This window comes from Paramormyrops kingsleyae, chromosome 2, assembly GCF_048594095.1.
Source record: "Paramormyrops kingsleyae isolate MSU_618 chromosome 2, PKINGS_0.4, whole genome shotgun sequence".
NCBI lineage: Eukaryota > Metazoa > Chordata > Actinopteri > Osteoglossiformes > Mormyridae > Paramormyrops > Paramormyrops kingsleyae.
This window is the reverse complement of record NC_132798.1, coordinates 14,867,625-14,882,311: the sequence shown is the minus strand read 5'-3', so window position 1 is coordinate 14,882,311 and position 14,687 is coordinate 14,867,625. Positions and strand designations below refer to the sequence as shown.

General features: G+C 51.4%; 1 protein-coding gene across 5 annotated transcripts in view; it reads right to left on the bottom strand.

Moving 5' to 3' along the window:
• ccser1 (coiled-coil serine-rich protein 1) overlaps positions 1-14,687 on the bottom strand; it is a 62,930-nt gene that overhangs the window by 10,004 nt on the left and 38,239 nt on the right. For 4 of the 5 annotated variants that reach the window (XR_011985165.1, XR_002841165.2, XR_002841166.2 and 1 more), the window contains exon 9: positions 13,030-13,107. Coding sequence is in view for 2 of the 5 variants with exons in the window: in XM_023836651.2 (XP_023692419.1) it covers positions 13,030-13,107 (78 nt within the window). In the remaining 3 variants the exon portion in view is untranslated. Of the gene's footprint in view, positions 1-5,975; positions 6,017-13,029; positions 13,108-14,687 lie in introns of all 5 variants that reach the window. The other variant, XM_023836654.2, reaches the window with a different exon arrangement.

Sequence of the window (14,687 nt, the reverse complement as noted above, 5' to 3'; positions counted from 1 at the left end):
CTCCGGGCCCGGGACTGGGGTGTGGGACGGCTCCGGGCCCGGGACTGGGGTGTGGGACGGCTCCGGGCCCGGGACTGGGGTGTGGGACGGCTCGGGGTCTGGGGCTGTGAGGTGGGCGGTTGAACCTGGGGCTGTGGTGTCAGGTGGCCCAGGACCCTAGATTGTATGTCAGTTACTCAGAGCTGAAAGGCTGCAAGGAGGTGGTTCCTTCAGTACCATCCAGCAGTAGAAAAAAAGAATGAGGCAGGTCCATTGTGTCTGGCCTCTCTTTTTATGGTCTCTCTCTTCCCTCTCCCGACTTCCCCACCCTTTACCTTCCCTCTTCCAATTCCCTTGTCCATTCTATAGCTGCCCACTTTCTCATGCTGTTAATTAACTTTGTTTTTATTTATTCTCCTCGAGTTGTGAAGGTTATATGCAGATGTGATGGCTTTCCATCATCGCTGTGATCCAGGCCATAATGTGTTATGGGAAGCACACATCATCTCTGTGCCTAAGCCATCATATCTCCATTAGCCACAGCTTATTTCCATTTTCATTGGGGAAAAGAAGGCATCTCCGCATTAAATATTTAACATGTAATTACTAAACTTTTTGTAAAAAATGTAAACGGTCACACTCATGGTCTCAGGACATCAGCAAACAGCGCTGAAGTCGCATGCCATGTTGGAAAAGGCACAAGGCAGAACTGACACTGTAGCCACACAGGAAAATACATAATCGGCCTTCCGGAAGTATCCCTGAACGTCACGCCTCTCTTGCTGATGCCAGAAATCCAGCTATCCCAGAATTCTCTTACCAAATGCACCATGCATGTTTCTTTACGCCAAAAAGCCATTGAAATCATTGAGACTCAGAAGAGTCGGTTACCAACTTAACAAGCTTAATGACGCTTGTGGTTTGGACACCACCGTAAAATCTTAATAAAGCTCACTGAAGTTCAGCAAAGCCAGAGTGGATCATGTATGAAACCCTGTATGAAACCCTAGGCAGACTGGCAGCCATCTTGATGAAGTTTAATTAAATCAGAATAGATCACAGTTGAAGCCTGGACAGACTTCCCACCACCATAATGAGCTTAAAAAAAGCCAGAGTGGATTGCAGGTGAAACCCAGGTGGATCGGCCATCGTCATAACGAACTTAAAGCTTAATGAAGCCGGAGCGGATTGCAGATGACAGCCACCATCTTAACATAGATTAGCAAATTTGAATGACTTGGGTAGATTATAAGCTGGTCAGCCACCATGTTGATGACACTTAAATCTCAGGAAGATCACAGTTAAACCTGAATTGTCGACGTTAACGAAGCTTAAGGAAGTCCGGGCAGGCGCTGGATTCTGCAGCTACTTCGGTAATACCCACGGTGAATCAGCACTGAGTTTAACAGCGTGACAGCTAATGGTGGCCAGAAAAAGCCCCGAGCAAGGCCAGGCAGCCGCAAAACGCAGAGAGGCTCCATTAGCGACTGTCAAGTGTATGCATTAGGGATGCGTGGCAGGAGCCATGTGAAGTGTCACAGCTACAGATGTGCTTTTATTACACATTATGTTCACACGCCGGAGGTCGGTGGGCGGACAGAGGTGGCCGGCCGCGGGGGGGGGGGCAGCCCGAGGTGCTACTAGGGGGGCAGCGGGGGAACCTGATGAGGCTCAGAGGCTGCAGACGGGCCGCAGCCTTTAAGGGAGCCCTGTACGGCCATCTGTTGAGCTGCCTGCGTCAGACACGCGCACCTCCGGCAGTGATGAAGAAAGGCTCAGAGGCCGCAGGTGGCCCTCAGCCTTTAATGGCACCCCATACGGGCGTCTGTTGAGCTGCCTACATGAGATGTGCTCACCACCATAGGTGGTGGTGACGAAAGGCAAAGTGTATCAGCAAGCTGCGCTTGGAAGCTACCGCAAACAACGAGAGCTGGACAGGAAGTTCAAGCGAACTGCGCTGCTACTAAAGTCTCTTTGTCGGTATTTGAGTAGTGTGTCAGTGATGGAGATTCCCTACACCATGGGGGGGTGGGTGTCAGGTCTGCACACAGCTGCTCGGACCTGCTGCGGATAATCTCAGGAATGCGGCCTCTTGCGGAGAGCCAAGGACGGCTGATCCATCCGTGCCATGCCTGCAAGCCAGCCAGCCAGCCAGCCTGCCGCCAGCCCTTGACGTCTGGTTGCCCGGCAACAGCATCCTGCGTTCTAAAGACTTTTCACGAGAATGGATTTTCCCACGGGCCGGGAGAGAGATCGCAGCAGGAGGCGTGTGCGCTAAAAGAACGGTTCGAAGGATTCGGTTAAATTCCTCTTTTATAATTCCGGGAGGGCTATATAACTGCATGATCTGAGACACGACATTTCAGTGTCATTTCATGGAGTGTGTCATTTTTTGATATACATCAAATCTACAATCGATTCGCATAAAGCTGGTGTTTAACAAGTGAGACGCAAACTGTTTAGGGAACTAGATTTCTGTACTGACCTGTTTGACAGGCCTTGCCAGTTTGATATAGACAGAAGAGTGCATTACCTTTAATAACTACTGCAAAGTGCCTTTACATCACAGTTATTACTGCATTGCTGTAATTAACACACATTTAAGGGAGGCATTATTAATTCCTTAACCAGGCCCATGTAAACATTAATCAAGGCTGTTCCAAACCTCCTCCAGCTGGAGCGCCATGTGCCCTTTCAAGGTTTCGCATTTGTCACATCTCCTTGCGGTCGGAAAGTGCACTGCCCATCTTCTCTAAAACGCTGGCCTCAGCCAACTCAAACAAACTAAAATTAACGGCCTGTGTGTTTCCCACTGAAGTCCTAAAATTGACTAACGATCTGACGGCCTCACGGAAGTGATCCACGGAGTAGCGGACACATCGACTAATTGCCTCCGTCTAATGGGAGAAGCCATCGCAGCGGACAGCGAGAACGTGGCCGTCCCGAATTGCCCCCCCCCCCGCGTTCCCGCCAGAGATCTTGGCCATAATAATCACAGGGTCCTGCAGCCATCGCTGCTTTGATTTCAGCAGAGGGAAAAATGCACTCAGTTGGTCTAAAAACGGACCCCAAAACGGAAGCGTGGAACAGGTGCTAGGCAACGTCCCCGTTTAATGACATCATTATCCATACCCCATCCCACATTACCAAGCACCACCCCGCAGTCTGAGCCCAGTGATGGAAGTCCACCAAGCTGAGAGCGTCTGACTCACGGTGGGGTCGATCTAAACAGATCCTCATCGAATTAATTAAGTATAGGGCGTGCTCCAAAGCAATTAGCGTCAAGGTACTCAGCTCTGCCCTTCACAGTGATGCTAAAAATATCCCAGAGTCATTGGGGCAGGAATGTTGTGGAGGGGGTGGGGGATAATCTATGCTAAACCCAGTCCCAGGGGAGGGGGGCTGTTTGTATCAAGCTTGAGTGAATAACAGCAGAGATGCAGCTAGAATCCAAGCTTTGCAGGTGGCCACATGACAGTTGTCATGTGACCTGTTTTCTGGCAAGAGGTGGAAGGAAGCAGCCTCCTGAGTGCCACTGGCACACCAAGCCGCCAACACCATCCAGAGGATGGGAGGGGCGAGGCTAGAGCAGCCTATTGGCCAAGTAAAATTCCAAACCATCACCTCCATGTGCCACATGGACCTTTGGTGGGCAGGTCCCACCACCCCATAGGCCTTGGCCCAATGACGGACAGTCGGATGGATGAATGAAATGTGCTTTGGAGGCAATCTAAACGGATTAGGCCGAGAGTTGTTGCAGGATTGGATTGTGTGCTGGCAGCCCCGGTCTCTCCCGAGTGGGCTGGCCTGGCTTTCCATGCCCTGGAATTGCTTGCTGTGAGTTATCCGCGCACGATCCAGTCAATGTGCACAAGGAATCACGTTTTAGCGCGAAGTACGCGGCCTAAATCGAGGACCTGATGGGCATAGGAGCCGTGAAGGTACCACCATGAAAGTATCACATTGGTGACTGTCACTCCATATTGAAATTTAGTAACAGGGACTATTTCCACACACACACACACACACACACACACACACACACGTTTGTCTTTGGGCTAATTATGGAAGTTCAGCTGTACCTGATACCACGCAAACCCATTTGCCGTCTGATAAATGTATCACCCTTTTCTCCGTCTACCACTTAATGACTTGGGGGAATTGCAAAGATTAAATGCAGCCGCGTGTAAATTGTTCCCCACCTTTTTATTTAGCTACTTTTTTGTGACAGTGGGAGGAGCCAGGGTGGAGCGTGTGTACGAGAAAAGGGGCCGTAAGGGGCGGAACCTGGGGCACAGGGAGGTCTCCCCCATTTCCATGTGACAAAAGCATTATGCCTTGAGAAAACAACCATCGAGTGCTTATCCTGGCTTTTTTAATCGCACATTTTTCCTACTCTCTTTATATACTTTACTCTTCTTCATGTTTAAACTCCCTCCTTCCTGCTTAAAGAGGACAGAGGCACAAACAGGCGACCTCGAGGGGTCCTCTTTTGTACCTTGACCTGGTTTGCCCCAGTGAAACGCCCAGATGGGTGAAATGGTCACTTTAGCTGAAAGTGCTGACTCAGAGCAGTGGCTCAGGTCACCCCAGCCTGGCCCACGGGGAGCGGCTGCCAGGCCAGAGCGCACAGCCTGCTTCCTAACAGATTCAAACCTACAAGCCACATTCTTAGTGCCTTTCATCACGCAGGGATCCATCCATCTTTGCCACGTACGCACCCACGCAGTGTGCATTACACCCCTGGCAAAAACCGCTGCTCCTCCTTTGATATATGACATGCTGTTGCTGTGGGAAACACAGTCCTGCCTGCTCCTGCTACATCTTCGGAGCTGCCCAGTATCCAAACCATGCACCATGCTTACCGGTGCCAGTAAATGTGCCGCTGGCATCTGACACTGGCCCTGGGGCCCTCCACGCATTATGGCAGTGCCCTATGATGCTATGGCGACAGCTGTCAGGTGTTTGCAGCGTTTTCACAGACGCAGGCAGACGGCTGATCTTGACCGCGAGCAGTCACAGGTGAGAATTTGGGCCACCACAACCCCAGGAGCCTAATGAGAGATAATAAGACAGATGTCCATGGTTTCAGAGGCTCAGGAATATAAAGAGCTGCCCAAGCCCTCCTCCCGAAACAGACCGCATCACCACGGAGACCTTTGCCCCGAACACTTTGAAGGCCTCCCACCGTTGTATGGGGCAGGGCCGTGCTATGTCTCTTTGCGGACTCGCCAATGCTCACGGCACAGCTCAGCAAATCCGGCGAACAGCACTCAGCTTCGTCCGGAAGGCTGCCGTGGATTTATTTTCAGGTCACCGTTTTGGCACCGCACATGACTCCAATTCATACTACCGTTGAGCACAAACCACGACTTGTAGGAAAAAATCTGAGGGGAGGAGGGAGAGTTTGGGATCCAGTTTGGAGTGGCCGGGACCTCCAAGGGCCCACTGGGCTCTCAGCTGCGGCACCATAATCACGAATTACAGTACAGACACCCAACACTGAGAGCGAGCTGCCGGCATTTACAGCAGATGTTAGCCATAAACCAGCCAGCCAGCTACACACAGTCTATTAATTAGGCTACTTAAGCCGCTGACGCTGTGAATGTGCGTCTATTTATCCGTGTCGAAGATGTAACAGCTGACAGCTCGTTTTAAATGCCGGGATCATCGCAAGGCATCACCACTGAGGTTCTCAGGGCAGAGAACAGTGTCAAACACATTTTTCGCCCAAAAAGCAACTGGAATGCCATGGCGTAACTTCAGTGAGGCCACGACTTGTTATCACAACATCAGCTGTGGAGCGAGAGAAAGTTCCAAAATAAAAATCACTGATGTGAAATGATTCTCTCTCTCTCTCGTCTGGGATTTTTCCCCCCTTAGGTCACAGACCGGTCACTACTGTATAGCACTGCACTTGTCGAAGAAGAATAGTGTGTGAGTGCATACCAGGCAGGGAGACGGACAGGAAGTGACAGGCAGGAAGTGTGGCCTACCTGCACGCTGATCCCGTCCAAGTCACCATGGGTGGAAGTTACTGCTCCAGCAGGGGGACAGACACATGCAACAACAAGGAAAGATGACATGAACATGTGGATATAGCATGAACACGATGGAGATAGTATGGACATGGTGGAGATAGTATGGACATGGTGGAGATTATGGCGATGTCATGGACATGGTGGAGATGTCAAGAACATGGTGAGGATGGCGTGGACACGATGGGGACGGCATGGACATGGTGGAGATGGTGCAGTTGACATGGACATGATGGGGATGGTATGGCAATAGTGAAGATAGTGGAGATAGCATGGACATGATAGGGTTGGCATGTATACGATGGAGATGGGATGGACATGGTAGAGATGTCAAGAACATGATGGAGATGGTGCAGATGACATGGACCTGATAGGGATAGTATGGACATGGTGGAGATGGTAGAAATGGCATGGACATGATAGGGTTGGTATGGAGATGAGGATGAACCCTAGCAGTTTCTTCATCCACCCCTGCCATAAACCCCTCACTGGGAGGTCCTCCTAAGCTTATGCACAAACAGACAGAGAGTCTTTGCGACAGTGTTGAACAGTTAGATCGTATCTGACCCCCCAATGCCACTCAGAAAATGATGTGAGACACACAGAATTAATGGGCGGACCGGTGTCGGTGGTGGCAGGCAGCTCACGGGGACTTTAATAAATACTCTCCTGACCTTGAGGAGGGTTTTAAAGACATCTGAGAGAAATAGGAGGAGAAATGAGCCAAATGACAGATGGACAGAAACAAGTGGATGATATTAAGGGGCAGGAGGGAGGAGAGGTCCCGTGGGAAGGAGAGGCCCCAGCTTGCTGGAAAGCCTGCCGCGGTCCAAAGGGGATGCGCCACATGACCCCCCCGTCACACACAACATGCTCCCCGGCTGCTGTCCAAGCAGCCAACTTCCCCAGATTCCTGCAGAACCATGGGCTTGCAACACAGACGCCGAGCGCTAAATCCTGCCCGAGTTATTAGCCTGGATAATTGAAAACGTTAATCCTGCCCGGCCACTCGCCGCACCTTTGGCATTCTCTCCGCGATGCTCCCCGACGCACGCAACGCGCCCAGGCAGAAAGTTAATATTTTAACTGCAGAATATGAAATTAACACACAGGATCAGCCGGCCTGCCCTGGCTGATCAACAATAAAAGTGAAGCGTCGAAACTTAATACTAAAATAACAGCAGACAGGTGTCATGCAAATATTTCTAATTACAAACTTCAGTCTTGAACAGCTTTCTCTGTGATCTGATTACAAAGAGGGCATATAACGTGAAGCTGCCTGACACAAAAGTGGAGGGGGAGGGGGGGGTACACATCATGTTATTTCTTGGGGGGTGGGGGGGGACCGAAAGTGAAAGTGAATCCAACAGCATGACATCCTGGAAATGAACGTGTTTCAACTGATGAATGCAGAATTCAGAGGGACAGGGGACGTGTGGGGTTAAAAGGTGAGGAGGCTCTATGGCACACGGAGGGCGAGCAGGCGGGGGGAGAGAGGGTGGTCTGGCACGTTACACAGCAAAAACTGCTAAATGGTTTCGCTACCTGACCTTTAACTACAGTCACAACAAGATCTGACTAAACCGCGCTGACCCACTGTGAAGGAAAATCTGCTTGTGTCCTCCCCCACCACAATCCCAACAAGGATCCCCCTTCCAATGCAGGGAGAGCTCATCAACCCCAAACCCCACCCCCCTACCTCAGACCCACCCAAGCTGAACTATCAGTCGCAATATGCCGAAGTGCAGCTAGGGGGCGCCATACCTTAGAGGTGAGGTTAGCAAGCTGAGGGGAAGCTCCCACGCTGCCTGCAAGTAGGCCGCCCCGCGCTGTCGCCCGCTACTTTCTGCCTTTATTTACTCCTCTATTTCTAAACTTCTTCATTGTGCCGAGGCGCTCCCGCGTCTCCAGCCATCTGTCCACAGCGAGGCGCGGCCCGGCCGTCCTGTTCCGTGTGCCCGCAAGGGAACCGTGCCGGCTGGAGCCCCCCCGGCAGGGTGACTCCGCGGGGACGGGGGCGGGGGGGCCGTCTGTCGACGCTTTCTGTACCTTGACAAACTCATCATGGGGCGGGGCAGGTGGACAAGTCTGTCAAGGCGGATGTTGAGCTGGGCTCTTCAAGGTATCCCTTCTCAAACTGCTCGCACTCCCTGTTTGGTGGCCAGACAGTCCATGCCATTCCCAATAAGCTGATAAACTGAATAGGTGTTGACAACCACTCTGCCCCCCCTCCATCGACACAAACCGTGCTCTGGATGACACGCAACTGGAGCAACTATAAGCAACTGCAGGGGTGTCCAACTGGGGCAACCATGCTCAAATGTGGGGGTGTCCAACTGGGGCAACCATGCTCAAATGTGGGGGTGTCCAACTGGGGCAACCATGCCTAAGTGTGGGGGTGTCATACTGGGTCAAAAATGAGCAGATGTGGGGATGTCCTACTGGGGCAACCAAGAACAACTGTGGAGGTGTCCAACTGGGGCAACCATGTTCAACTATGGAAAAATCTCACTGTTAACAAACGTGCGACTATACAATCGAGTAGCTGGGACAAATGTGGGACCATATCTGCCACTACAACAGCTCTGTCTCGTCACGCTTGTCATCCTATGCATAAGAAACAGCAGTAATGAAGCTGGACCTCACAGGGCCTGGCAGTTCAAACAATCACATAATCAGAGTGATCACATGACCAATAATACTCCATCTCCAAACCACGGTCACATGTCACACACACGCACAGAAACACACACATCTTGCTATTAATCTACTTTTCAAACCCTTTTCATCTTAAAAAACTTATGTAACACATGAAATGCAGCAACTGAGTATTTCCATGAGAGTGAAATAAGTTACTCCCGCAAATCAGGTTAGGCTCGAAGCCCAAGGGTACAACAGCAAGGATCCTCTTGCGGCATGCCAGCATCAGACTGTCCCACATGACACTGCAGATTGAATGCAGCCAACATTGCACTCCTGCAGGAGTCAAGCCAAACTGACAGGGTGTAGCAAACACCCCCTCCGGCCACCCTTTTTTTTTCAGTGAAAACCTCTCATCTCCTAGACCCCTCAGGGACTGAGGGGACAGGGCAAGGGAGACGCTCACTCTGTCAAACACGCACAAAACAAAACACATACACACACACATACACATACACATACACACACACAAACATCACCTATAACGTTAGCTAAATTTATCAAGATATTAGAGCTCAAGTCAAACATAAAGCCTCCATTTTGATGCTGAAATTAATGAATTATGTGTCGGGGGTCAATAATCTGCCTGATTTACATAAACGATGAGGATGGTGACACACTTTAATACAGGAAGTACAGTAGAAAGCAAACAGGCAATGCTGGAACAGCACCTAGGAACGACAGGGCGGACTCTCCGTGAACAAGGGCACAGGCTCGGTAATCCACTGGGACGGAGAGACGTGGAACCCAGCTGCATTTAATTCATTTCCATACGACGGCGGCAGTTCCCAGTCTGACAGACCCTGTCGTACTTTATGAGAGAAGGTCACAGGCCCCTAACCCTCTGCAGTCCTGAGTGAAGGTGACCGTGGGACATGACCGAGGCAGAGCTGAAGCGGAGAGCCGAAGCTGGAGGACTGCTTCAAGGAGAAGAGTGAGTAAAAGAGAGCTCCCTTTACAGGGAGGGGGGGAGGAGTTTGTCTCTCGCTTACAGGAGCGAGCCTGAATGCAGAAAGATGAACGAGATGTTCTCCTCCCTCCTAATGACTCTTATGAATGTGCAAAGCAGTTTCTGACATACCAGGGCCGTATGAAATGGGGGCAAACACAACCTTTGGGGAGGGGTGTCCACACAGGAGTGGCAGCATAGGTGGTTTTCACTGATTAAGCTCAGTCACACATAAAGTCCTGCTCTCTGTGATCTCTAGGCTAGATTTAAGGAAGGAACGAAGGATAGATGGACGGATGGAAGGAAGGAAGGAATTATGGAAGGATGGAGGGATGGTTTTGATCAGCAGACACGAGTGAAGAGGGATGAGCTAATCTTCAGGCCTGGGTACCCTTGAGCTGATAGCCCTGAGCTCCTCAAGTTCTATAAGAACAACAGAACAAGAACAGGGAAAACCTTCCGGTCAGACATACTGTACAGTCAATGCCCCTCCTTTCCAAGCATGAGATTTTGATTGGCCTGCCGGAGAGCCTATCAATCCCCTGCATAACTGACTGCTTTGATTCGAGGATCCCCAGGTAAAGTACAGGTCTAAAGCAATCAGCCAATCAGGACGCGCCAGGGAAGTGTGAAGCTATACATGGTACAACAGGACCAAGAGGATATGAGTCACGGTGAAAGCAGTGGAAGCCATGCCCACAAGGCTTATCGTCCCCCCTCCCCCCCTCCCAAGATGACACTGATCAGTGGGCATGAAGACCACCAACCCCTGGATCTGCGTCTCTTCTGCTCTCTGTGCACCCCACGCCCTCATTCCCTACACAGTTAGGCTATCTGCAGAGTTTCCTTGGCCCTCCCCCCAAGGAAACGGACAGTGTCTCCCATTCACAGCCACCCCTCTCCCGTTGCTTTCATTTCATGCCATGAATCATACTCGCCTGTGATTGGTGGAGCCACACGGCCGTCGCAGAATCCTGCCGTGCCACATTATTATATCTGGCAGCCGGGGGCTCCCAGGCTCACACCGGGAATGACGCGGCTTGGATCAGAAGACCGCCTGGTGCCTGGAAACAGCTGTGCGGTTGCATGCAGACAGCCCTCGGCGAGCGGGACCATGAGTCTGACACCCCCCCTACTGCCCCCCCACCCAAGCCACCGCGTGCCGGCTGCTCTGCGCTGCATATTCAATTACAGCAGCTGGCCAGAGATCACAGTCCTCACTCATAAAGCAATCAGGTTAATATCACATCCGCTCGCCGGCTCCTAATTATACTCATTATGCAAGAGAGCGCCACGGCGTTTGAGGCCCAGTCCCGCCCAGTTCCGGCAGCCACGCGGTCGCCTCCGCAGGCCCTTTAGATGGTCCGGTTCCTGTCGAGCCACATTACTCGTGGTTGGGATACAGGTCCAGGGATGGCGCCGCTTGGCTCGCAATCTGCACACTTTGGAGGGCGGCTTGAGGGAGCACACATGGTGCCCGACACGGGCCGGGCATGTTCAGTCAGGGAGGGCTGGCTACACTTCACACCAGTTGCATTCCTCACAATTATGTGCTGGGTAGTTAGGTAAGGAGGATTAGTCCATTTCACACGAGGGGTGGGTATAAAATAAACAGGAAAAGCATATATAATTTGGCCAGTAATTGTGGGTAGAATAATACAGAAACCACAATGACAAGGACACCAAACGGACATGGAGACGTGGGGACACTCATAGCTCTGTTCACTGGGTTTCTCCAAGGCCAGCTCCCTGCCCCCTCTGTGCCAGACAGGCATGGGATATGTTCAGCAGGACTCACAGAGACATGGTCGGGGGGGGGGGGTGCTATGGAAAAGTAAGTGTCTACACTTAAATCCCAGCCAGAGCTGCGCTTGTTATGAAGGACGCACAGTAGCTGTAGCCTAGCTGAGGCCCAACGGGGTCACCTAGGGAACGGGGGGGCCGTACACCCTGAGAGTCAGGAGTCCATGACACGCCGCCCAGGTGGACAGGGTGGGGGGGGAATGGAAAGGAAGGCCGAGCAAGTAGAGAGGGAGGAGGATGCCCCCCCCCCCCCCACACACACCAATGAACTATGGAGGCAACCGGCTCACTGAACCAGTGTCAGATGGGAGGGAGACTCTCCAGATGCTGGAATCCGCTCTCGGTTACACTTACTGGAGCTGCCTCAGAGCCTAACAGTGCCTCTCAACTGACCATCAGCACCAATCAGCACCAGGCAGCCTTACTTCTGGCCCACGATTCCATTTCCCAGCTCTGCTCAATCATGGTAAATGACCACGGGTCTCCATCTCCCCACCTTGTCCGTGTGCTAATCCATCTGACCTCTTCCTTCCATCCATTCTGGCCCCTCCCCAGGTCCCATATCTTCCCAATCCCACACTCCCACCACCCCCAACCTTTCCCTCCACCCACGCTAGGCCTGACAACTTCTCAAGACTTTGAGAAGTCTTTGGTACGGGCCGACGGCGGCTGCGGCGGCACGGGCGAGAGTGGGCCGGAGAAGCGGGCCGGGCCGTTCCCCGCGGCTGCGCTCGGCGGAAAGCACGCGGGAGTCTCGCGCCTCCTCCTCCCTTTCAGCTAATTAGCTCAGCTGGAAAAAAAAGGCTCATTTTTTTTAAGAGGCAGAACCTCCTCCTGTCGCATGGAGCCTTAGAAATAGCTGACCCACTTGTGGAAGCACTTTCAGGACCAGCGTGTCCTCAATGCGGTAACCTAGTTAGTACCGGTGCTCCGTCTATGCGTGGCAACCTACAAAACGTACAGGCCAGCCTTGGGCACGTGGGGGCGGGAGCGGGGGCGGGGACATGCATGCCACCATGACTGTGGGACAGACCAATCACCAAGCATGTCACACCAAGCTGCAATTATGACAACGGCACACAGAAACACAGAATGAGAAAAATAATTTCCTTTGAGTTCCAGGAACATGTGATTGTAGGGCTCTGAGGGTAGATAGATGATCATTTTTAATGCTTTGCCACCTTCCTCCCTGTTTCACATCCCTCGCTACGCCCCAATCCGCCTGAAGACAACAGATTCAGCCGAGATACTACATTAATCCGGACCCTTAAAGTACTGCGACATCACACCTGTCCAGTACCTGACATTAAAATGTGAGGTATGTTTCTGCGTGTGGGCATATCTAAGAAATCTACATTCCGCATTTCAGCCCCCCAGAAGGCCAGAGAGACCAGCAAGGTTTCTGTGCTGTGAAATGGGTGCTGCCTTCATCCATGTAAAGGCTTAATTTCCACAGCATAGGAATCTGGTGCTTACTGACACACACAAGTACACACATAAGCACGGGGTAGCGGGCGGTGAGGCGAACGGCAACTGAACACACGGGGCAGAGACACTCACCTCAGGGCTGCCTGGCTCTGTCTGTGTTGACTTGTCTGCTCTCGAACAGCTTGGTCTTTGAGCCCCCCTGACTTTTTCCTGCACACAGGAAGGTTGAGTCAGGCAGCCATTGTTGTCCAGAAGGCACCCCCCCCCACCCAACCACAAAGTCCTGCCCCATAAGCTTAGAACAACATCAAAACAGTGAGCAGCAATGAACTGCATGCTGGAAAATGTTCACGCAGCCCACCGCCACAGAAACTAGACTCCCATAGGATGATGGGATGCCAGGGGACACTTAATGCTGGAAAAAAAAATGCTTTTACACTTAATTGCTCAATGTCCACCAGAAGCGGACATTTCAGGTCCAGAAAGTAAAAATCCAAACCAGGATTTCGTTTCAACCAACCAGTTGAGTATAAAGAGTCACAGTCACTGAATACAACTGGTTGGTTGAAACAAAATCCTGGTTTGGATTTTTACTTTCTGGACCTGAAATGTCCAACTCTGATGTCCACTGAAGATCAGAAGGTATTTAACATGTCTGTTCAGCATGTTTCTTTCAGATCTTTGATCTGTACAATTCTGCGAACACTTAACAAGATTACTCTTTAAACACCATGAAACCTTAATTATCCACTGTGCACAGGCTTGTCTGGGATTTGAACCCGGGACCATTCGCACCCTAGGCAAGAATCATACCCCTAGACCAACAAACCTTCATGATGCAATGCCAGGGAACCCACAGGAAATGCTTACTCAACCAGAGTGTGTAAAACACCGGGCACACACTCTATGCCATCCATCCTCCTTAACACTGTGCAGCTAAAAGGAGACCTCTGCTTATGGCAAGAAGGCCTCCTGTAGGGTGGCACTATTGAGCAGGGCCGATTTTCAAAGACCAACACCTTTTGCAGTCAGTCTGATGCACCTCGCTAAGAACACAAGGTATGAGAAATTGAGGGGCAAGATCACAAGAGTGACACAAACAGGTCAGGTCTGCACACAAGCCAAAAACTGGAGTGTTTAAACAACCTGTCAAACATAGGCAGGCATGGATGTGGCTCCCTGTCTCAGTCTGCCAGGCTAGCACCCCTTCTCCCGTGGGGGGTTCACACCTCTATTCCTGTCCGGTGCTTGCCCACTCAAATAGGGCAAAACATATCTTCCACATGGAGTGCCATCCAGGGCAACTCCAGCTCCCACTCCATCCTTGCCGGCCCCCCCGTGACTGTGGACCGCCCCGGCTCTTCCTGAAACTCTCTCATTATTGCCAAAGGTGCGTGCCAAGTGACGCTTAGTCTGTAAGTGGCAGGAGCGGCTATTATTTACTAAGCATTACTGGGCCCAGGCCGGCGCGTTAGCCGCTACTCCTCTCGTCACTGTGCCGTAGAACATACTGTATACACACACATACTCCCTACAGACACAGAAATACACAGAAGGCCTAAAGACACACACACTGTACAAATACACATTCCACACACACACATACACTACACAAACTCTTTACAGACACACACACTGTACACAAACACACTCACAAAACACACACACTCGAGAGACACGCATACATACACCACAGAAACACAGTGCTACACAAGCACTCACTTTACAGAAACAGACATTCTACAGGCACACATAGTGTCTCATACACACAGACACATTTGACCTCTTTC